The sequence below is a fragment of the Coenobita brevimanus genome, chromosome 97, assembly GCF_032717465.1.
Source record: "Coenobita brevimanus isolate Jiangsu-jjx chromosome 97, ASM3271746v2, whole genome shotgun sequence".
NCBI lineage: Eukaryota > Metazoa > Arthropoda > Malacostraca > Decapoda > Coenobitidae > Coenobita > Coenobita brevimanus.
This window is the reverse complement of record NC_137050.1, coordinates 4,572,821-4,598,181: the sequence shown is the minus strand read 5'-3', so window position 1 is coordinate 4,598,181 and position 25,361 is coordinate 4,572,821. Positions and strand designations below refer to the sequence as shown.

At 38.6% G+C, this 25,361-nt stretch overlaps 1 protein-coding gene across 1 annotated transcript in view; it reads right to left on the bottom strand.

The window, feature by feature from the left end:
* Nucleotides 1–11,166: 11,166 nt before the first annotated feature.
* Nucleotides 11,167–25,361, bottom strand: part of LOC145413779 (pecanex-like protein 4) — a 33,899-nt gene continuing 19,704 nt past the window's right edge. Inside the window, exons 9-18 of the mRNA XM_080283434.1 lie at nucleotides 24,845–25,025; nucleotides 22,214–22,344; nucleotides 20,385–20,640; nucleotides 18,405–18,647; nucleotides 17,328–17,389; nucleotides 15,509–16,884; nucleotides 14,486–14,650; nucleotides 12,155–12,443; nucleotides 11,543–11,692; nucleotides 11,167–11,316 (exon numbers count right to left, since the gene is read on the bottom strand). Of these exons, the coding sequence (XP_080139560.1) occupies nucleotides 11,167–11,316; nucleotides 11,543–11,692; nucleotides 12,155–12,443; nucleotides 14,486–14,650; nucleotides 15,509–16,884; nucleotides 17,328–17,389; nucleotides 18,405–18,647; nucleotides 20,385–20,640; nucleotides 22,214–22,344; nucleotides 24,845–25,025 (3,003 nt within the window). The remainder of the gene's footprint in view (nucleotides 11,317–11,542; nucleotides 11,693–12,154; nucleotides 12,444–14,485; nucleotides 14,651–15,508; nucleotides 16,885–17,327; nucleotides 17,390–18,404; nucleotides 18,648–20,384; nucleotides 20,641–22,213; nucleotides 22,345–24,844; nucleotides 25,026–25,361) is intronic.

Here is a 25,361-nt window from a genome sequence, read left to right as displayed (position 1 = left end):
ATCTTACGCCTGTAGGTCACGGTCGGGCGCCGTATCGGAGTGCACTTCACCATAGAGCAGTACACAGATGCTGAATGTGTTGATGTACACCTTGTATTAGGATCAGCAGGTGGAAATGCTGCACAGGCTGCATGACTGTATGAAGAACGGCATCCACACCGAAGGCCGCAAAACCCTCGAGCATTCATCCCTGTTGATCGAAGGTTGAGGGAAATGGGATCTGACCGTAGATTCACAGCAGATACCATAACCGACACATGGACCCCAAAGACGAGAAAATCCTGATCCTGGCACAGGAAAATCCACATACTAATACACAAGCAGTTGTAGTTGTGTTGCGTGTGGCACAGTCATACGTCTGGAGGTGTTTCCACACAAACCTCCTGTACCCGTATCATCACCAGAAAGTCCAAGGTTTGGAGCCTGACGATTATCCACGACGGATCGAATTCTGTCAGTGGCATTTATGACAGCATGCTGTTGACCCTCAGCTCACCAGTATAGTTTTATTCACAGGTGAGGTAACATTCACAAAAGATGGTACCTTTAATACACACAACACACGTACATGGACGGATGGTAACATCATAACGAACAACAGTACGTAGTACGTAGAGGACACCAGTTGAGGTTTTCCATAAATGTATAAGCTGGCAGTACTGGAGATTACATTATTGGCCCTTATCTGCTACCACAGCAGTTGACAGGAGACGTCTACAGGCACTACCTCGAGGAGACTGCTAGTGTTACTTGAAGAAATGTCACTGGTTGTAAAGCGTCGCATATGGTCCATGCATGATTGTGCGCCTGCCCATTTTACCAAAGCATCAAAGAAATAACTGGATACTGTTTACCCCAGCAGGTGGATAGGGGGTGCTGCCCCCATTCCCTGACTACCACGCTTTCCCCTTTGGACTTCTACCTATGGGGTCAAAGACGTTGGTGTATGATACAGAGGTCCATACAAGAAAGGAATTATGGCCACGTGTCCGTGACAGGCGCGAGCACATTAAACGCAGTCCAGACATTTTGGAACGCGACAGACAATCAATGGTACGAAGCGTACAGTCTCCCTTAGAAGCACATGGGGACCAATTTGAGCATTTCCTTTTGTTTGCAACAGAGAGGGGGGACACTGTAGAGATCTGTAAATAAACGAGTACAAAAACTTAAGCCGGTTTGACTTCAACTTTCACTCTCATTAATACAACATCTTAAATGTGCTGTGACATGCAAATTATGCAGAATCTAACATTTTACCATTGAGACGTTGTGGTTTAGAATTACCCAAGGAGTTAGTCTTCCAATTTAATGTACTCTTTGCAGAATCACCCTGTATAACGAGCGAATTTTTTTTTTTTTTTTTTTTTTTAATGAGGAAGCCTAATAGACTATATAAAAAAAATCCAGGCACTGCTCCGCGAAAGCATTGTTTGATCTCTGTACGGTAGTCCTTTTACCTTAACTTAGACCAGGTACTCGTCTCTTACATTTTACAATTTATTTCAGGTAGCTCAGGGGCAGAGAGACAATACTGTGACTCTCCGTAGCACTTCTTCGTCACTAGCACCAACATGGCATTCAGTATGGAGAGATTGAAATTTTAGGTTGTTAGTGTAAAAAGGGTATACTGTCATTTCTTTTGCCATTTGCTGTTATTATGGAACAGTAAATGCAGCATGACTCAAAGGAAGATATTAAGTAAAATCATAAAGGACCGATCTAAAGTAGTACATATTTGACTTTTCCTGTACCCTGTTCACCTTAGCTTGGCTCAGATTTTTGTCCTTTTGCAGCTTAGTTCACGTAGTTCAATAGCACAAAAAGACAATGCTACGGCTCTCCATCCATTCCTCAGCAATTCTCTGTATGCTTTTTTCACTCTGTCTTGGTCTAAAATTACCAACTCTCTCTTGAATGCTAGTTGTAACAAGATTAACGCCAGCATACGGTGCCTGTCACGAAAAAGTGCCATGTAAAGAACGTACTACTGTTGTCTTCTTCTACCACAAAGCTGCATGAAATAAGATGCAAAATGATGAAAGTCTGGGCCTCGTTAGAGTAAAAAGAGTATAGCATCGCATTCCACCGCTAATCTATCGTTACAACTCGGCATTCAAGATGGAGAGATGGCAGTATTAGGTCAAATTACAGTAAAAATAGTACAGACTTGTATAAGGCAGCTTGTTTTTAGAGATGTAAGGCTCTATGGACTGATTCAGATCATCCACGCCACCCACATTGAGAAGTACAGTACTGTAATACCTAAGCATGGTGACGCTGTGCATCCACCTGGGTACCAAGCTTCATTTTTCCCTGCACCTCGCTGTGGGAAGGACTCAACTTATTCAAGTCTGACCCTGGTGAGGCGCTGTCTACTACCGGGGCGCACCAGTTCTCTACATCATCATCATTATCTTCCGGACCTCCTTTCCCACCCCAGGGTGGGGTGGGGTAGGATCCAGAAAGCAAGAAAAAAAAATGAATATTAATTTATGGAAGAGAAAACAACTGATGTGGAAAGGGACTCATGCTCTTGGACATCCTCTCCTGTAGTACACGTGTCAGGCAACTATTTACACCGCAAGTGAGAAGTGTTAGGGTTGTCAATTCCTTACACTATCAGGATAAGAACATGCTAATGTGTGCCTTTCATATATATTACAAAAATAAATTTATACATAAATATAAAACATAAATTCTGTTGAACTTAAATAGCAATCCATGTTTTGTCAGTACACAAAATCTATTTTTGCAATACAGTACCTATGTATGGCCAAATTTAGTACTGGTACTGTGAAACCTTTTTATACAGTACTGTATACTGCATAGGATACAAAGTACATTTCATCATGATGTAACTGAGCAAGGAATGAAATACTGTACTCTATATCCACTTTTCCCCAATATAATTATTTGTGTGAAAGTCATCATAGAAAATTTTACATACTATTATACTCTGTGACAAGTAACAGCAATCATTACTTATTCCCTTAATTATTGTCTATAATTATTGTCATTGTTCAGCTTTTGCTATAATATATATACTGTGACAAGCAACTATGGCTGAAGTAGTGAAGTACTTCAATAAAACTATCAAATACAAAAGACTGAAAACAAGGATAAACATAATGCTTGTGACTAAGCATGAACCTGCTGAAATTCTCAGCAACCGCCTACAGGCCTAAACAGAGACCATCAATTAGCAACAGTTTGTCTACAAGAAAATAATGTCTACTGCCCAGTCACTACCTAACTGTGTCCACATCATGAAGGCAACATCATTAGATAAGTTTGTACTCTAATTCACTCACTGCAGTACACTTTAAAACTGACACAGCATCTTCAATATCTCGTATATTATATGAAGTAACCAATACTTCAGTGGAACTTTCAGCTCTGCATGAATGATAAAGTGCAACACAAGAATAGTTATGAAACTCATGTCTCTTAACCCTCTAACTGTTGTGGAAGTTAGTACTGATAATTTTATGATGTGAAACACCTTACAATTTTAATAAATTAAAGGAAATCCTTACCATCTATAAGATTAAAAACTATTGGACGGTCAAATAAAAATAATAAGTTGACCCCTTCAATCCAATGACTTTTGTATTTGTTTTTTTTTTACTTTAAACCACACCACCATCAGATGATACTTTACAACATTTCTGTTCAACTCTAGTCACTAAGGAGTTGATTATGGCTATATCTAACCCCTCTAGTTTGGAAAGTTTCTCTAATGCTGCATATAATCATCCGTTGGATGCACGAATAAAATGGAAAAACATATCATTGGAGTGAAGTGGTTAAGAATGACTTTAAGAAGAACAGAAAGACAAAAGGAAATACCTATAAATATAACTTGTACATGAATGTCAGTTCCTACTCACATGGTGTAAAGTACAGTACTTCACACATACCACATGAATCTGTATTATAGCATATACCACATGTATGTTTCTAGAAGTTATAAATTTATGAAAGGTGAAATCTTAATACAACTGTTACTTGCATTAACAGCCTCCACGGCACCTTCAAACCCACGTACTATTAAATGTATCAGAAACTCTAAATTCACGTCAATATAGAAAAGGCTACTGGGATGAGCATACTTTGACATCTGACATTCAGTGCTGTGAATATAAGCCTTTCTGCGGTTCATCTAGGACATCTCTGTACCACACAGTTCAACAAATTTACATTCATCAAAATACTGTACTACTGTAACAGTAATATAAAGCTACTGTAAAGCTCAACTGGAACTTGCATATACAATGGGACATACATGTATTCCAACATTCTAAGTTCTGTGAGCAACGTACAGCTTACAGAGCAATTACAGGCCAAATATTTATTAGTGTATCAATGGAGGTGTTAACAGGGATACCCACAATCAGCTATTATTCCATGAACATTTACAGTGATGATTACTTGTGGGTCCATATTTAGAATAACTTAACCCTCTGGTACACCCTAACACAGAGACAAATCTGTTAATCTTCATTCTAAATCAACGACACAGACACACAATCAGTGACCTAAAAATAAATAAAAAAATAAAAAATACATACAAACATTCTTCCTCCATTTTCTGTCACCAGACATTAGATCAGTATCACATGGGAAAGCTGCAAGCACATGAAGAGAGACAATGTCCTCTTTTCTCATTCAGTCAGCAGACTTTTTAGCACCTCTTCCTTATAGCTTTAATTCTGCATGTTCATACTGTTATCTATGATACTCAGGCAAACAATGTCAATGATAAAATGACATAAGTCACATCCATTTACTGTACAGCCTGCTGTCTTCATCCCATATGGACTGGTCAAAAACATATCACCTCCAAGTTGCCCTGTCATCTGCAATTTGGCTGTCGTCCCGCTAACTCACAAACCTCTCTCTCAAATACTATATCTCTCCATTATATACTTTGATCTCATCCTTGGTATGTCTCTCCACCTCCACCTACTCACATACACTCTTTAAAAGTCAAGCTCTTATTCTCCATCCTCTCCACATGGCCAAACGATTTCAGAATACTTCTCTCAACAATTTCAGTCACATCCACCACATCATTACCACAGTTGTCCTTTACTTCCTCATTTGTCGGTCTGTCTCCATGTAACTCCACAGGCTCTTCTCAATTAACTCTAACATCACAGAAAAGGGAAAAATAGTGCTTAGTAAGGAAAACAAACTGCTAAGGAAGAAGTGCTAGGGAGCCTCCTCAGTAGACAAAAATATGAACCATTGTCTTAGCCTCTACACACAAGTACTGGATCGCTTCTGGCTGACAAGTGAGGAACTTGTAGTGAGTAAGGATAGGCAGGGGTGAAGGGGCTACAACTCCCTCCCTCATTCCACTGTAATTAATCAGCCAGAAGCAATCAGTCACTAGTATGTAGGGCTAAGACTGTTTCCAAAGGTTACAGGTGTTCACATACATACTGTGCTTGGGAACTGATCTAAAACGTAAAACATAGAGTGATTATAAAATAGGTACAAACAAGAACTTCTCCAGTATTCTTTGCAACAGCCTTGTTAAAATGCAGCACTCTTTCCAAGCTTTCATCTGCTAAATGGCAAGTATTACCTATAGCAAAATCAAAAGAACCAGTGGAGAGTTCATACATTCTGCATCTTTCAATACAAGGCAACAGTATTCTATCTAGAAAAAAATTAAATTAAATCATGTGTCAATATTTACGATGAAAATGGAATGTTCACAATATAAAATTACACTCTATGTTTCTTCATGTCATACAAACCCTCATGGTAAGATAATTACTCTCAAAAGACACTGGCATCAATTTTAAAAGGAAAAAATAAACCTGAGCTGCAATACAAGTATAACTGTACACATAATGTCTATAATATCTGACAGAGAGATGTAACACAAGTGCATAATTACCATTGATTATAATTATAATGGACTCGTGAACCAGAGGGCTACCAACAGTACAGCTCATTATACTGTACAGGTATGTGGCTTCCAGGCAGACATTACAACTGGAGACAGCTCTTACTTGACATACAAAACATATCAGCAGGGATCTCATTCACATTTACTACAAAAACAGCATGCACGGAACTATCACTCTGCTTTTACATCTGAGGGTGAAGAATGGGTTTGTACTACATAACGTCAGGCCTCCAACTTGTAAGTTTACTCATAAGGTACAAATATTACCTTTGAAATACTGTGATGATAACTGCCAAGGTACACAATAATTCCTAATGCTATACCTGGCTTTACAGTTGCATAAAAATAATTTTTCACACTGCTTCACAGGAATAAGCACATAGAATAAACGACACACCTGGAGACAACATTATCAAATGATAAATATTAATGAATATACAGTATACTTTTCCGGTGATATACCGCACAGTGCTTTCATCCAGCTGCCACATATTACCTCATATTTCAGTCAGTAAGGTGAAAAAAAATAAAAAACTGTTATGTACACTAATAAGTATGATCACAATCCTGTCACTATCACAGCTGATAGGAGGCATATTTAATACCAACAGTGCTCCGAAGGGCAAAACACAAACATGGCAGACAGTGCACATAATATAATACACAGAGACTCACTTATTAAGCCAATTTCTTGAGGCAGAAATGACTATTTGAGCCATGACATCATTCATGAGAGGCCTACTATCCTGGTTATGATTCCAAGAGTTTACGAGTATATCAGTTAGTACATTATGAAAAAAGCAGTAACAACCAGCCTCATATCACCTTCGGTGTGGTGTAGGGGTCTAGGGCTAGATTACTGTAGTTCACAACATTTAAAGGCAGATGACAAGTCACCTCTGAAGAGTCAAACCTGTGCATGCAAAGCACATAACCATCACTAGAAATAAACTATACATTGACATACTTCAAGTTATAGCTCAAGCCAAAAGATTAGCATGAATAGTGTTAAGATGAATGTTCACAATATATTTGAGACCACAACTACATGCTTAGGACTGTTTCTGCAACAAAAGGACAGCTTGGATAAAATGTAAACACTACCACTAAGCTGGTGATATCATGTACAAAATAATGGCACATGAACTTAGTGAATAACTTTTCTTCGTCATCATCATCATCATCATAATTGTCCCACCTAATTATGGACAAAGTCAGGGTACAGAGAGCTAGGTAAAACCTGGTACGTACTTGGTAACGGGAGAACTATCATGTCTGCCCAATTATCACATGCAATCACATAGTTCCATCATAAACAAAACAGCACAATACAAGAATGTAGAGCTAGATTTTAAAAATATTGTATCTGTTCTTCACCTCTTCAATCTAGGGACATCACTTTTATAGTATTCTTGCTGACACCAGATGATTTTATCTAATTCACAAAAAAGTTTTCCCTGAGTTGAACAGAATCATTTGGAGCAGCACAAATAATAATAATAATTAAAAACGGCATACTCATGATGAATAAGTTAAGAATTGCTTATGAAAGAATTTAGAATTACATACCAATCTATTCAAACATATTAACCCTATCAGGTTAATCTTCTCGCACGATAGTTTTCCTTGGTCGCTCTGTGTAAAAACACTTTTCATGATAAAATGTTGGTTTTGGTGTCACTTTAAAGTTGAATAGCTGTACTTTATCGTAGTATGTTAAAAAAAAAAAAAAGAAAAGTCAAAATGGCAAGCTGAAGTCAGGCAAAAAACAAAAATTTTATACCTTGCCATAGAAAAATATTTGGCAAAAAAAAAATAAAATAAAATAAAGATATATAAACCTGGTTTAAACCAAACAAAACTACAATTAGTTACCTTTACAATGATATATAGATCATGCTAATTTCTGCATTTTACTGCAAGGTAAAGTGAAAGGAAAAAGATGCACAATTTTTTATGATGCTCGGACGCATATACCTTCTGCCTACAGGTGACTTTACACTCCCTCTTCTGTCTTTCTTTCCTTCACACTTTCCTCTTCCTTCTACCTATGGATGACTCTACACTAAGTGACAAGCTAAATGGTTTCCTGTACACAAGAAACCATATACCACATTGAGTGGTAACCATATAACAAAATTATGACGCCTTGTGGTTTGGTGGGTGAGTTAAAGTAGGGTGAAACCAAAAATTTTATACCTTGTCGTAAATAAATACCCGCCAAGAATAAAGTAATAGAGTAATAAAGCCATTTGTCATACCAGCTGCGCAGTACACGCCACGCACAGAGCAATCATTCCACAACATCATGCCCGAGTCTCTGTTATGATGTGTAAATGCAATTTATGGTGATTATTTTACAAAAGTATCTTAAAATGATGGATGAATTCGTCATTGGAATCTCTGAGGTTGGATTTGAAGTGACACCAAAAAGCATCATCTGAATCTCAAAGGGTTAATTGACATTTAGTAGGCTGCTGACAAATGATTGTCTAAAATTAACAGCAATAATGACTAGACACACACAAAAAATAGACTTTATTCACTGTTTCCTCTTACTGGAACTGCTGTAAAGCTGCCAGCATAAGGAACACTCTCAAACCAGGTAGGCAGAATAAGAATTTCCATCACTAAGGCAACCACCAAAAACCTTAAACATTTTTGGAGTATAATTTTGTTGCTGGCAACCGTGATTACAATGATGCAAAGGGTCCAGTAGAGCACGAGGTTGGGGAGCACAATTTATGTAGACACCTGTACATTAACCATTTACTGTATTATAATTGTCTGCTAGATTCTATACATGCTACCTGCACATGATTTTATTCAGCTTAGACAAGGCTTTTGGAATAGAAAGGGTTATATACAGCCCTCATTTACTCCTTGATGCTGGAGAGGGGTGCCTTCATGTGGTGGCACTGATATAATTGGATGGTGGAGCTGTCTGGTTATGCAAATGTCCCTCAACTCTCCTTATCCCCCTAAATGAGGATGGTAGATTGCAAGAGAGGGGCAACTTTAGATTCCAGTCCATTGGATTCATGTTTAGATAAGCCATTGGTTGAAACTACTTCTTTACTATTACTACTGTACTACCATCCCCTCTCAGCTAATGATGCCCCCTAAGATGAACAAAACACTCTTGTGGTAGGTTGGAAAGAATGAGAAATATGTCATCATGATGATGGGGTTAATATACTGCAACAACACTCAGCTGTTGAATTTTAAGAAAATCTTACCACTCAGACAACATCTAATGTATTAACTTATATTACTCATTGGCTATGAAAATCACATTTCATTAATTGAGATAAAAATATAAATAATGCTGGTAATAAAAATACCTAACTAACCTAATCTTTGGCATAATCCTGAGTACTGAAATAAAAATGTTACATCTGATTTCTTATCCTATAATACACAAAGAAGCTTCTCAAAACTACATTTCAAGCATCTAGTTCTTATTTCTTGTACACTGAATTAAAAGAGAGAGAGAGAGAGAGAGAGAGAGAGAGAGAGAGAGAGAGAGAGAGAGAGAGAACAAGGAGACATACAATTAAAATAATTTTTTTTTTTTCTTTACAACTCTAAGTTGCCACTGAATGGCTAAAGTCAAAAATTCAGTTTAATAAAAAATTAAGGACAAGTTCACTACACTTCTTTTTCCTTCTCTCAGTTCTGCTTGTTCAGTCATTGAAGGAAGAGTTAAGAGGTGGACTGACCTCTTCAGTCTGGTGATGTATATTTCAGATGATGTTTACTATCTCCATACAATAACATTCAGCTTCAAAGAAACATTTCATACTGGAGTGGTTAGCTGTAGCCTTCATTAACCTTCTTCGCACAATTAACCCCTTCACACAAGGTATTTCTTAACATGAATAGAATTATCTCAAGGTAGGTGAAAAAAATAAATAAATAAATAAAAAAATAAAAATAAAGGTCACCAAACTGAAGGGATTAAGTGGTAACTAACATGGCTCTCACTCAACTTAACCCTTTCCATCTGGCAACTTACTCTGTACTGTATTTCATTCTGGCTACCTTCAGATAGTTTTTTTGCAGGAAGATCTCTTAAAGTGAAGAAATTAATGAAGACTATACGAAACCCTCCAGTTTGAAAAGCCTATCTTAAGGGGGAAAAAAAAGGCAAAAGGAGTTGGCCAGAATAAACAGAAAATATGTCACTGGATTCAAGGGGGAACACAGCTATTTCTTGGACTGGAAATTTGTTTTACCTTTCACATTTCTCTTCAACTACTGTATTTATTACGTGAGGGAGTGAAGATAAGTCATTCTATCCAAAGACATACAAATTTTTTCTTGCTATCTCCAAATGATTTTCAGAAAAAAAAAAAAAATATAATAGCATAAAATGACAAATACATAGAGAGAAAAAAAAAGTCATTAGTTTTCCTTTCCTCCTCTCTGCATGCTGGTACTGACTGATTAATTACCAGGTGATATTTCCATTGGCTCTCCCTTAATTATCTTAGCTGCCTGAAGAGTACAATCATCTCTTACTTTTCAAGGATGCTAACTGATTGATTCAATAAGCATTCATGCACCTGGTGACACAGGCCATATAACACTAAGGTAGAGAAAGGTAAAGGCAGAGGGCGAAAAGCTGAAATTAAAGGTTAACTAAATGATACAGTATATATAAAGTGGATAGGTGGAAATGAGTTATAAGCTGGAAAGGATGTTAATATGGCCGAGATGCAACATAAGATTTAAGGCTGCTTGGGAACAAACACTCCCACAAGTCCTGAAAATATGTGAATTATGAAAACCACCTAAAACAGTCCCCACACCCATAATTTAACTATATGATACTTAAGAAAACTTGTTAGTGCCCTTAATCACCAAACATTTGAAGTTACTAATTACCTGCAAACAACAACTATTCCTGAATCCTCCAAGAATACACACTAAAATACCATATTTGTGACAGTTTACTCATTTGTGAACAGCTGGAACTGGTAAAGTAGAAAGCATTAAAAAAAAAAAAAAAAAGTATACTGAACTAGCAATTGGATGTTCATTTCAATATCTATCAATTAAATCACAGAATCACCAAATCAACATCTTTTTTCTAGACTTCAGCAAGGTCATGCCTTACTTAATTTGCTAATCTGATGATTCGTTTAATAATTTACAAACAGAATGTACAGTACTTAACAGTGTATACAATGACATAAGATTGTCAACTAAGGTAGGAATGTAAAAATGAATGATTACTAGTGACTCCCACTGCTTGCTTGGACCTGCTGGTATGTTGCACTGATCCAGGGAGGGGCTAGGCGAAGGGGAGGACTTGAGAAGATGGGGTAGCCAAGTGGGGGATCAGCCGCCTGGATGGTGAGATTGCGCAGCAGCACTGGGTGAGCCTGAGGAGGAGGCAATGATCAAACAGAGTAAAAATATATCAAAATAGTAGACTAGAATGAGAAAGCAAACAATACCTTCCCTCATTTAGACTCACTTTTGAAGATATCTGTGAAAAGATTCAGGATTGCAACAAATGCATACGAAAGAATTCAGTAGTATTGACCTCTGCATTTGCTCCTGTTTCTGTCTATCACCTATTCCCCTCATCACCAGTTCCTGTCTAACCTGGATAGAGTAGCGTTCATCATCATCGTTGGTCAGATACAGGAGCTCTGCAACCAGAGAGGCCCACAGTCCACGAACCGCTTCACCTCCTAAGCGTCCAACCCACACTTTTGCCTCTCCCAGGGTCAACAGGTGTGAAGTGTGCACACCCTATGAGGGTAAGTACAGAGGAGAGTTAACAGAGAACCTGGATGAATACAGAAAAATATAATAGGTACAGACAAAAGTAATCATCAGTAATCCTCCCACTGGACAAAGCCTTGGGCTATTATTGCCTGTCATCCGATGTCATTCTCACTACAGTATATCACTGTCAACTCATCTTCAATTGCACTCTCTTTTAGCATTTTTTTTTTTTTTTTTTTACTTTTCTGTGAATGGTTTGTTTAATGGCTCTGGCTTTCTCTGTTAGGTGTGGAGGAAACTGATTTTTGCTTTCATGTGCACATAAACAAGTGCACAGGCCAAAAACTCTTGTACTGTACTAAACTAAGTTCAGAAATTTTTAAGGATTGATTCATGAACTATCTGCTGTACAACATACACTGACTATAAATATTGTAAAATTATAGAGAAAACAACTTCCTCCTATCAATCCACCAATATACACACCTTGACTGAATTATATCCCAAAGAAAATAAGTTTGGCATCTCTGTTCTGACAGCTTCTGCCCAACTCTGGGGCAATCCATTCTCCTCATGAAACAGTGATGAAGCCAGCAATGGTCGAGGGACAAGAGGGGATGAAGAGAGCAAAGGACGAGTGGGGGGTGATGGTGAAGGACTGGTGTCTGGGCCCAGATACCAGTTGTGTGTGTAGTCATCAAGAGTGGCTTGGAGCTCCGCCCACCCAGTCATGCCACCTATTAGAGTGTGGTCAAGAGCCAGCTTGACACCAATTCTGGAAAAAGAATACAGTATTATAATTATGATCATCTTGACCTTTTTTTTTTTTCACCTAAGGCTGAGGTGAGGTAGAGTCCAGAAAACAGAGAGAAAAAAAATAGAGATAAGTATAAACAGTGTGCGACCTGAAGTGGATCACACTCATTGAATCATGAATTCACCATCTCAGATTTAAAACTAAGAGCAGCAAGTGTCTGTATGGATAAAAACATGATACTACTGGAAGGTCCAAACAAATGAAAAAACAAGAATCTACTGTATTGTATACCACTGGGCGGATATTTCTAAGACTGTATATCCCCCATGTCCTCAGGAATGATCTGTACCTGTCACTGACACTGTGTATATGTCTATCTATCTATCTATTGCCAGATGCCTCAATACCGTTTGGGGTGGCCACAAACAAATCGCCTCCAAGTCGCCCTGTCCCCCGCCATTTCACTGCCCTGCTCCCAACTCACACCCCCCTCTCTCATATGCCTCTCCACCCCATCCCTCCATCTCATCCTCGGCCTCCCCCTCCCTCTCCCCCCCTCCACCTCACTCACATACACTACCTGAAGAAACAGCATATATTTCAATCTTATTTTCTCTCCATTATGGTAGACTGTTCTTACATTTTACTGTAATACAGTAATAAGTAATGTGTGAAATGCAAACATTTACTAAGAATGCTCATCATGATCACCCTTATGGCTAAAATTAATACTTATTTCACTGGGAACACAATATAATCAGGTTTATTACCTAACAACTGTGGCAGTTAAAGATACAGGATTATTTCTAAAACAAATTTCAATTTCTAAATGTGTCAGAATTATTGAACAATATACCATGGTAACTATTTCCATTCTATAGAAAAATACAGGATTTGCATTCTACAGTACAATCAGCTGGTGTATTAGTGCAGCCTGTTCAGATTATTTATGTAGGCCTCCGACAGACTGACAAAATGTACTACTGATTTTTTTTCTCTTCTAAACCTCAACAGCGTAGGTAGGCCCCATCCAGTCTACAAGATCTGGTTTACTGTCATACAATTACCCCAAAGTTCACTGAAAGGACTGCAGCATTTCAAAGTATCATTTCTCATCAATTACTTAAGGAAGTGAATGTATAAGAAACAATAAAATGTTCTGCTTAATCTTATCTATGAAAATAATTCACATTGTTGTTGTTGATGGTTTGTGCAGTGTACCCGACATACAATGAAAATTAAATATCAGCATGAGACTCATACCGCTACAATAGCCTTGTTCACGGCATAAAACACTGAAGCTGTTGGATACCACTGTTACCAAACATGATACACAAGTCTCAACAAAGTACTATGTTGTGCCGTATTAATTTATAATGGTTCTACAAAAAATACAAGCAAAGATATATGATATATATAAGAAGAATGAGGTAGCTGATGGGAAAAAGTAAAAGTCTAACACAGGGGAAAAAAAAAGTTAGCTGAAAATCATGACCCTGAGGTTTACTGTAACTCTACCAGAAAAATGACTATGTATATGAACTTCCTCAAACTCAGAAATTTTGCTTTATATCAAACAATTTCATATGCCAATCTCTTTAAAAAAAAAAAAAAAAAAAAAAAAAAGCACTTTCATCATCATCCAGACCTTGTTTCCCACCCTAGGGCAGGGTGAGGAGTAGCAATGTCCAGACAGCCAAATTCTGCTCAATTCAATGGACCACACTTCCATTCACTTACCATTCAAGTCCTCAAAATCCTGGCTCCATCAGATAGGCTAAAAAACTTCACCACGTTCTGTAGCTTCACATATACCGTACCTATCTACTTCACAGGATCAGTTCTACAGTATGACTGCATGGTGTTCTTGCCCAAAACAACACTTTCAATTCTAAATAATTCAGCTTCAGTGAGTGTCAAACCTTTCAGTAACTCTAACATTCACATGGCTCTTAGGTGTCACAATATCTTATTATATTTGCTTTCTGGTACTAGATTATCTCTCACTTATAACAGTCTAAAATGCAAGTGCAGTACATCTGTGCAGCACTACTTCAAACCTGTAAGCCTGAAGAGTGAAGGCATGAAGCTGAGGACGGGCAGAAAGCCACTCAAGTGCAGTGGACCAGGGTAAGTCACCAGTGAAGGTGCGGGAGACTTGAGTGGGTGAAGGCGGCAATGGATCATTCCCCAGCACAGACAGATGGCATGTTCCTGCCAACAATCTGTAAAAATGGTGATTTCATAAAGTACACCCCACTATTCTCAGTGTATCTGCAAAGTGTTCATATGTCATTCTCTGGAAGATGAAGTTTGTTAATTCTAAGCCAAAATGTTTCTCTAGGTAATGTCAGATTGTGTAAAATTTCATAGCTGCAGCACTAAAAAAATAAATATTATAAATAAAGGTTCACATTTTTGCAGTAAAGCTGCTATATCAATAGGTTTTCACCTTGATCATTAACTACCTTATGGCATTATCACTCCACTCTTCCTTTATTTAATCTTTTGTGCTGTAACCATTCATTCATATATAACTCTATGAGAGTCTCTCTGATCCAGTAACACAAAATGAAACATAGGTAAGCCATAGTTGGTGACCAAGGTGCTATCCTATACTCTAACATGCCAATGTGACTGCAACTGCAAGAACCCCTTAAACACACTGTAACAATGCAAGTAAGCAAAATCTGACAATTCTATCAAAGTTATTAATCGATTTCACTCTCACAGGATGAAATTTTGCAGGAACACTGTATAAACACTGTACAATATCTGAATGTCAGTATGGTATACAAAAAATACAATATGCATAATATAATGTACAACCATAGGACACACAGCATTTGATACTCAGAAATATAATTATACTGCACTGTTGAAGCCCTATAATTCTGCAAAGAAGGCAATGGAATGCCTATGAATTTCAGCTTTATCTATTTCTGTTCTAACAACTTTACTGTACACAGAATTATTATTATTTACCATGAAGATCATGTATACGAGTAAAATGAGAGACGTGGCTCGCAAATGAAGGAATCTACAAATGTCACAAATAATTTTTTCTTGTATCCAATTCTCACCTGTATGACTCCTCTAGTGTCTCATCATACTGCATCCTCTGCACATAAATGTCCTTGTCGCCTCCTGGTGCCCTGCCAGATGAAGAGGAGGAGGAAGCTGAGGAATCTGAAGTCTGGGATGTTCCTGAGGCTTTACTACGGTGGGGAGCAGAGGTGTTGTTGAGGGGAACAGAGTGATTATGTGAGGATGAAAGAGTAGAGTCCAGTTTCTCTACATATGCATTCCCAAAGGTGTTGAGAAGAAACTTAAACCAAGCATGGGGGAAGGCATCTTGAACATCATCTATCACTTCAGGATCAAAAGGAAGGTCTGCAATCCAATCAGGTGGTGGAGCCAGGGCAGAACTAAGAGGACTCTCATAAATAGGAGGGGCACGGGGGGGCTCGGGTAAGGACAAAACACGTAAGTTGACCTTGGCCGAGCCCCCCCCTCCTCTATGCCGTACTCCCTGTTTATATATTCCTTTACCCTTTATGTGTAGGTTGCTGTTTTCTTCACTGTCATCTGAGGAAGAGTCATACATCAGGCCAGGTATAAAATTGACCTGTCTGTTTGCCTGTGTGATGTTCTCCAAGGATGCATTTTCATGAGTTCTTTGTGAGGATGATAAAGTAGGCCGATCCCTCCTACTGTTTCTTGTCATACCCTGAAGGTTTATAGTTTCTCCATCACTTCCCAGTGGGTCCTCATCATCATTCCAGCCCACAGCAGGAGGGGGAGTGTCTCCAGTCCTGGCAATTGGCACAGGTCTATGGTCATCTACCCATGCAAGTCTGCTCCCCCGCCCATTCTGGGAATGCCAGGAGGAGTGAGATGGACGGCGGGTGTTTGAGGGTGTGTGACCCCTAATGCTATCTGAATCAGGTGTGAACTGGGATTCTCTTCCATCATCTAAGTGATGTTCTATTTTTCTATCCATTTTTGGCAAATTTTTAAGGTGCTCTTGGTTTTTACTGCTTTGCTGTCTACTTTTTCCTTTTTTCCCACTCTTATCCACATTCTTCCCTTCTTCACTCCCTCTCATTGATGCTGGTGATCTATTAATCACATAGCTCATGACAATATAGAGTAAAGCCTTGTGAAAGTAATCTCGAACAATTCCAAGAGTGTCTGGTGAGTCAATAACCCCTGTCAAAACATTGCGTGTGTCAGAATACCCAACAGCTGAGAAGGTTGTCAGTGGTGTTAAGGTGTGGAAAGCATGAGGGTTGAACAGCACTGACACTACACCCTTGTTCACGCTTGTGTCATCTGCGTCAAAGGCTCGGCTGAAACTGGCATCCACCCGTGAGGCTTCAGCTGTGTGGCAACTGGTTTCTTGCAGTTCTAGACCTTTTACACTATAGTATTGGTATGTAAACCCACTCTCCAGAATCTGTAAAAGATATGACATGGTAAATCATACAATCATCATCATCATCATCATCATCATCATGACTATTTTTCCAACTAACAATAGGTAATCCTCATTTTTATGCAAGGAGTCCAAAATCTCAACTTTTTCCAAATACTATAATTGTTTGTGTAAATTAAAGAAACTGGCAAATCAACTTTATTGGCAGTAATCAAATAGGTAATTTTATATAACCTGCAATGAACTTCAGTACAAAAAACCCCGTTTAAGTATGATGTACCATATATGTATGTATGTATGTATGTATAGACAGATAGACAGATAGGTAGATAAACAGATGTGTGTATGTATGTATATATATATATATATATATATATATATATATATATACACACTATAGAATGAAAACTTGCCATGGTGCCTTAGGGAGGGCAAAGATAAACCAGGCAGATAATGTAACTCACCTGGACCCACATAAAACGATCCTCCCACCTCAAAAGGAAATGTTCGCCAGGTTCTGTGATCCCTGAGGAGAAATCACAGGAAACAACAGTTAAAATTCAACTTGCAGCTTCCATCTATTCATTAACCCTTTCAGCCTAAAAATACCTTTTTTATTCCATTCTTTATTATTTAATCAAACTTTATTATCCCTAAATTCTCCTTGCTTCTGTCACATTTCTTAGAATATTTCCACTCTAATACTTTCATTTTCACAATTTTTCCCAAACTTATTTCTATACATCATCACTTCTTTCCATAATTTTGTTTTCCCCCTAGAGTACAGAATATCCAGCTCTGGTAGGTGGGGGCACTTACCACCCACTCACTTCATGTAGTGCTGCTATGGGTGTCTGCCCTGTCCTCTCTTCTTTTCTTCCTCTTGTGTCTTTCTTTCCTTCATTCTTTCCTTATTCTTCTGCCTACGGGTGACTTTACACTCCCTCTTCTATCTTTCTTTTCTTCTATTCTTCCTCTTCCTTCTGCCTGTGGGTGACTCTACACTGGGTGACAAGCCAAATGGTTTCCGGAACACCAGGAAACCATTTACTACGCTGGGTGGTACCCATATAACCAAATTATGGCACCCGGTGGGTTAGTGGGTAATTAAGGTGCTCCAATCACACTGACCCTGTGTAGGTTTATATCTGAGGGGTGGTTGGGGTTTGTTGCTCACATAATGCCACTCAGGGATGAGTGAGGCCGGTCACTCTCATCTTAAATGTCAGGACCAACTTGCCTAGCCCAGGGTTCCTATGCTCCCCATGGGGCGACACAGGATTGGATGATGGATGGATGGAAGAAAGGTTACAAATGCCATGGTGAAGCATATGGATGACTTAAATTTTCAACACAATGGCAAAAACTCATTATCATCTGGATCTCCTTTCCAACCTCGGGGTGGGGTAAGTAGGGTCCAGAGCGCTAGCAGAAAACTGACTGACAAAATATGCATAATATTATTTAATATGTCCCCATACACATGAAAAGTTACCACTAACAACAAAACAGAATCTAATAAGATTATATTATAACTATACCTAAGGCTCCAGACTGCTGCATGTAATGAAGAGCACAAACTACATGTGGTGTAAGCTGCTCATAGTAAACAGAGTCACGACAAGAGTTGGATGCACGTCCTACTGGGTATGACCAGAATCGCAGTGGTCGAGGGAAGCCCAGTAAAAACACAGGCAGGGTAAACACAGGCAGCAGAGGAGCTGATAAAACAGCTGACAGAATAACTACTCCCAAAACTATAGGCAGGAGTGCAAGGTTCACACCTGAAAAAGAAACGAAAAGAGCATAGTGGACAGTACTGTGTTACTAGATGGAATACCTGCAACAGTGTATTACTAGATTGAATACCTAAGATTATATTATTGTTAAACAGACTATAACTCTTTCTTACTAGTATATTTTTGTACACAACACATCAGTATTTTTGTTCTGTATGTTATGTATGCAATCCAAGTCACTGTGACAAACATGAGTAACACTGTATAGAACAAAATAAATCAATAAGTAAGAAATGCATGAAAGCCTCTTAGGTTTATGAGAAAAAGGTACCTGACAGTGCCTAAGAGTACCTTTGCTCTGTTCAATATCATGATGCAAAGTGAAGAAAAAGACGTCAGTAAGCATTGTGCTTTATGTGATATACTACACAAAAGAAATGCAAACAAACTGTGTTGTAACTCGAATAAAAATGTACAATTTTGAGTCTATATATCTAACCAGTAAATCAGTAAGTGACATTAAAATATATGCACTTACATCCCACATTACATGATGCAATCCTGGGGAAAAGTCAACTTTGGTGCTGGCCTTCACTAACACTAACACTTAAAAAGGTGGGGATTGTGCATATCCCTTGTAAAAATTTTATTTGTTTTTCTTACAATAATATGGGCATGCATGATGGGCAGAAAATACAATAGTTTCTGACTTATTGTAACATATGAAACTGACAAACATTAGAGGTTATTTTCTGATATGAAAGATTAGCACCTTAAATTTATCAGCTATACTTAGCCCTTTTAGGATGAAGGGGTCTTATTTAACTATATTCTAGCTACATTAAATAATTTTATTCAGCTTAGAACGTTCTCAAAAATGAAAGTCTGAAACCACTTCCAAAATAATGATAATGTCCAAAGCTTTATACTTGCTACTGCTTATCAACTATATTCAGCATAAGAGACCTCCTGTAGTAATGTGGATAAACTTCTGCAGTGTGTCTGGAGAAAAACTCTCTTCAAGATGGTTAGTGATGACTATCATGACACTGTCCACAATCAGAAACTTTAATATTATAAAAACTGATATACTGTTACTGTAATAACATACAATGACTTCTCCCTATGTGCAGATAGTGTTAACCTAGGATTCCATGCACCTGGAGCCCAGACACTAGGATACCATTAACTCAACATAAAAATCTGTGTGATTCAACCCTCCATCCTGACCCCCAGCTTGCTTACCAAAGAGCCTCAATGACCCCAACCATACAACAGATATTTGCCCTAAGGGCACAGTCTATCGTACAGAGGTAAAGCATACAAGACAGTGGCATTACAGTGGTTTAAAGGAATAAAAAAAGTGGGAAACAATTCACCATTAAAGATTTAAACTTGCTACTAAAAACCCTCTATGACCCCTACTTGACTACAGATATGCTCCTTTAAGGCACAACCAACTGTACAGAGGTAACACAGACATTAAATAGTGACACTGAAGTTGTAAAAAATATATAAGTGGAAAAACTAACAACATGGGTTATTTCAACCATCTGTGACATCTCTCTTATTACAGAACTGAATACAGGTGTGCATCCAGCATATTTTTTCCATGCATACAACATTCCTGGTAATTCCCCCCCCCCCCACTGATTCCACAAACAGGGAACCTGTGCATATAGAGGGGTCACCCCAATGTAGTACTATACAGTACAGGTAATTAAATTCATACACTCGCTCAACCAAAACAATAACCTGTATCTACTGCCATGTCACACTCACCTAACAGGAAGAAGTTGATAGAGCTCTTTTGCTTCTTTTCTGTGAAAGGTGTCAGAAGAAAAAGGAGCACTGTAGAGAGACCACGCAAAACCCTCAACCCCCACAAGTACCCTAGAGATATAACTAGTAAACGGGCAGCGGGAGGGGTGCTGGGGGGCAAGATCCTAGTCCAAGCTCCACCTCCAGTCCCTCCTGCAACTCCCACCAAGTAGTAAAAGGAGAGCTGGAGGTAAGATGCATGAGGAAATTGCCAGATCTGAGGAAAAATGAAAAGCAACAGTAAAACACCAGGACATTCTTATGCGTACATTAATTTCTTTTACTGTGCTATGTGAATTTCTGAACTGTTAAACAAATAATACAACAAACAGGTCACTCAATGTAGAGTCACCTACTGTGCAGGCAGAAGGAAGAGGTATGAATGAAGGAAAGAAAGATAGAAGATGGAGTGTAAAATCACCCATACGCAGAAGGACGAGGAAAGAATGAAGGAAAAAAAGACGGAAGAGGATTGAAGGAAAGAATCATGAAGGAGGAGAATGGGCATACACTTGAGAGTCGCACTACATCGAGTGAGTGGACGGTGAGTGCCCCCACCTACCACTATATCCCTTATTATTTATGATCTTCCAAACGAAAGAGGTTCACTTTGTATATTTCACTTATCACTCATCACCCTCGAGCAGTATACCAGGGACTTCCAGGGAAATGATGTGGGTCAGACTGAGGCAGAGTGCTGGGGGGCAATAATGACGCTGCCAGCCCACCACCAACCTATGCATGAATACATGAACTGCACGGATAATACGGCCGCTCCGGACTGAGGTCAGACAATCCAGACTGCATCCAGCTTTATCGGAGTTTCTGTATTTTGTTTGCTTGATTCAAGACATCTTTCTTCAGTCTGATGATAACCTCCCAGAACAGAAGAGGTTAATACTGGCATGAAACAATTTATACTCTGACATTAACCCTTTGGTGTTTATGGGTGTGGTGCAAATATCATGCGCTCGTTACCACTTGACGCAGCCTGCGCCTGCGTACATTTCAACTGCTTCTTACCATTCAATGCCAGTTGCGTCGAACGAAATGATCCGTTTTTTTGGTTACGGAATGATTTTGTGTCCATTTCTGGACAAGAACATAGCACTGCTTGTGACCTCGTGTTTTCCTCTGTTGTGCTCAACCCACCCTGCACCTAGCGTCGCCCCACTGCCTCAGTCAGTGTGCTACGAGCCTTGCTCGAGCGTAAGATAATTTCCTTTCGAGTTCCACAAAATCAGCCCTAACTGACCAACAGTAATTCTTAATACACTAAAACGTGGCCAAATAAATTCCCTATAACTTTTTCTCGGTAACATTTACCATAAAAATTAAATTTCTATGAGAAAAAAAAAATGAAGTTAATAAAATAAATTAAGGTATAATTTACATTCGGCTTATCTTTTTTACAACACCATAAGCAAGTAAATTTATTCAGGATTACGGTGAAAAAAAATTACGATTGTCGAAGCATAAATAAGGATGTGAGAATACAGGTGCCCAGTACTATATCCCAAGTACTTGCTCAAAGTTGGATGCAGCCTGCATCAATTGGTAACTAAGGAGTTAATAAGCTAGATGCATACTGTGATTACTTGCTGCTTTATTTACTACATTCATGTCCAATGGTCATACTCTGCCTAACTACTACTACATGCTTTAGGTTTATGTCTGTAAATATTTTTATAAGCATACAATTAGAGGAACATACTGTGTTTTGAGCATCAGTACTGTTGTTGAGAAATTAGCCACAAGCATTACATAAAAACTCAGTCTGATATACATACCTGTCTCATTATCCTGGCAACAGGGATGGTGAAGAGTAAGTAGGAGAAGGTTTGATGAGGGACGGCCATTTGTAAGTGTGCCTCAGCTGACACTGCCTGATGCACCATTATCAGTGACAGCAGTGGGCAGCCTGGATGTGGAGAACAATACAGCGGCTAGTATGTCTAGCATATGACAGTGGACAGATGGGCACTGTGGCAGGCAGACACATAAAATGATGGAATAGGTGACTGACTTCTGAGAGCAAAAAAGCCCATAGCAGTGGTAAGAATAAATGATTAAAAATGTGATTACAACTATTGGCGGTAGGTGGCTTCCTACCACAAACCTAGGTGGTTTTACTATCATGTGCTGTGCATTTACAAATCTCATAAGAATTCACAGGCAAATAACTCAGTACATATAGCTACACAAAATAAGTGTCCCAACAAGACTTTGATATTACCAGACTTTTTCTACAAAGTCCAGCAACTCCTGAATAATAATTATCTGGTTCTGGTAACTGAATACTTCCTGACCAAAGAAAACTGAGAGAGTGGAACAGACCTACAGAAAGAAACTTACTTAAAACATTACCTACCAACTACATGGGCAGTTATTAATGTAAGACAACTTTCTTCAGCCTTTGCTTCTTCCTTTTGGCAATACAGTAAAAGTCCAATTCTTCGGCATCCAATTCCCCGGCAAATCTGACATTTCAGCAGTTTTGAGAAATAGTCCCATTTACGAAAATCTCTGATCGTTCGGCAGATTTTCCGATTTTTTTCGTCAGTCTTGAATTTCTCCATGAGGACCCTCTACTGCTGGGGACTTCTTCCAGCAGTAGCAGAGTCCAATCAACCCCTTCTATTGCACATATGTAATTAAGGAACCTACTATAAGTTTAGGTAAGTGCATGTGAACTTGTAGGCCTACTGTACCATTACATTTATATACAGTATGTTCACTAATTTCTTTATTTTTCATATTCATGTATAGTACTGTATTCATTACAGTATTGTACAGTATCAAACAGTATACAGTACTCTCTCCAAACACATTTGTAATGATATGAGTGGTGATGATAGTGTTCACCGAAACATATAAGGTATTGAGTGGGTAGGGTTTTTGATAATTCGGCAATTTTGATTTTTCGGCACTAGCCTGGTCCCACAGATGCCGAAAAATAGGACTTCTACTGTATTAAAAAAAGAAAAAAAAATGTACATTTTACTTAATTCTGGCCCTACCAGAGACCAAGCAGTGTGGAAAGCCACCATTAGGTGACCAAGACCAACACATGAAAGCATGTTGGAGCCTTTATACACGAATGAATGAACCATATGATTTTATTCAGCTTAACAGAGACAACTTATGTTGATGAAGTTTGAAAGAATCTCCAATAAACCCCTTAGTCTACAGTCACACTGCATTTTATTTCAGATAATACCACAAGATTTTACTCACCATAAGATTTTATTCAATTCAGATATGACCCTTCAGGATGAAGTAAGTGAGGAGTTACTGTATATACAATTACTGTACCAGTAACTACAATTCTTTCAAATTAACAAAAGAGCAAAAATTTCCATTGGAAAAAACAGCTGGCACAAAGCTGATACATTTAACAGTTTAAAGGACAAGGTAATGATGGAAGGCATGATGCCTGAAATCCATGCAAATGATATTTGTACAACAATGAGGTTTTACACTTTATAAAATGTTTATAATAAATTGTACTGCATGTTTTGTTACACTGTTGGGATATAAAAAATGTCACTGAGTACTGTATATGAATGGATTCAGTGTTTCAGCAAAATGCAAAACACTACAATCTACAAATAGTGTAAAATAGTGTTAATAATCAGAAACTATTAAAATGCTCACAAGTGACACAAAAGTAATCTTTCCCATAATAAAATATCAAAGTCTAGAAATCCATCCATCCATCATCCAATCCTATGTCGCCCCACAGAGGAGCATAGGAACCCAGGGCTAGGCAAGTTGGTCCTGACATTTAAGATGAGAGTCACCAGCCTTACTAATCCGAGTGGCATTACGTGAGCAATAAACCCCAACCACCCCTTGAATACAAACCTACACAGGCTCAATTCGATTGGAGCACCTTAATTATCTACTAAACCACAAGGATACATAAATTGGTTATATGGTTACCACCCAGCATAGTAAATGGTTTCCTGGGTACAGGAAACCCTTTGGCTTGTCACTCAGTGTAGTCACCCACAGGAAGGGAAAAGAATGAAGGAAAGAATGACAGAAGTGGGAGTGTAATGTCACCCGTAGGGTGAAGAAAGTGGAAGGAATGAAGGAAAGAAAGAGAAGACGAAGGATGGAAGTGAGGATAGGGCAGACATCCTAAGCAGCACTACACTGAGTGAGTGGAGGATGAGCGCCCCCACCTACCACTGGTCTAAAAATAATAAAGTATACCAATGTTCATAATAAGAAACTATTAAAATGCTCACAAATCACACAACAGCAATCTTTTCCATAATTCAGATAAACTGAAAACTCATCACATCATGATAAGCTACCATTACTTCACAGTAGTACCCAGATAACAGCTAGGTATAACACTGTATGGTACAAATAATAAATATATCAGCACAGCATAACAAAGTCTGACTAACCAATGTACAGCAGCTGGGTGAGAATGTGTAGGAAGGTGGAAGAGGCATGAAGATAGGTGGCAGCAGAAAAGACTGGATTCCTCAGTAAGCCAAGCAGGTATACCTTCTGGGTCTCATTTATTAGGACCATTACTGCTGCAACCACAACCACTGACACCCCTACTACTGCACGTGCTGGCGCCTGTAGTAAAGTAAGTACAATAGTGAATCAGTGTTGAGTAAAAATGAGGTACCAGGACTAGTGATGGCAATTACTGTCTGATCTTTATAATTTTATTTCATTCTCCTACAGGAGAATGTACTCTTTTTTCCCTGTTTTTTTTATGGTGTTGGTGTTCTTTTCTTGCTGCCTGATGCCACGGCATCACTCGATGGACCAACTGATCTGAAAATAACCATTCATATACCTGACCATTATGTTGCACCACCTTCCTCAGATTTTCAGTTAAACCCTATCAAATTATTTTAGATCTCCCAAAAGTGTCTAAAGATGGGTGAGTAGCTACAAAACAGCAAA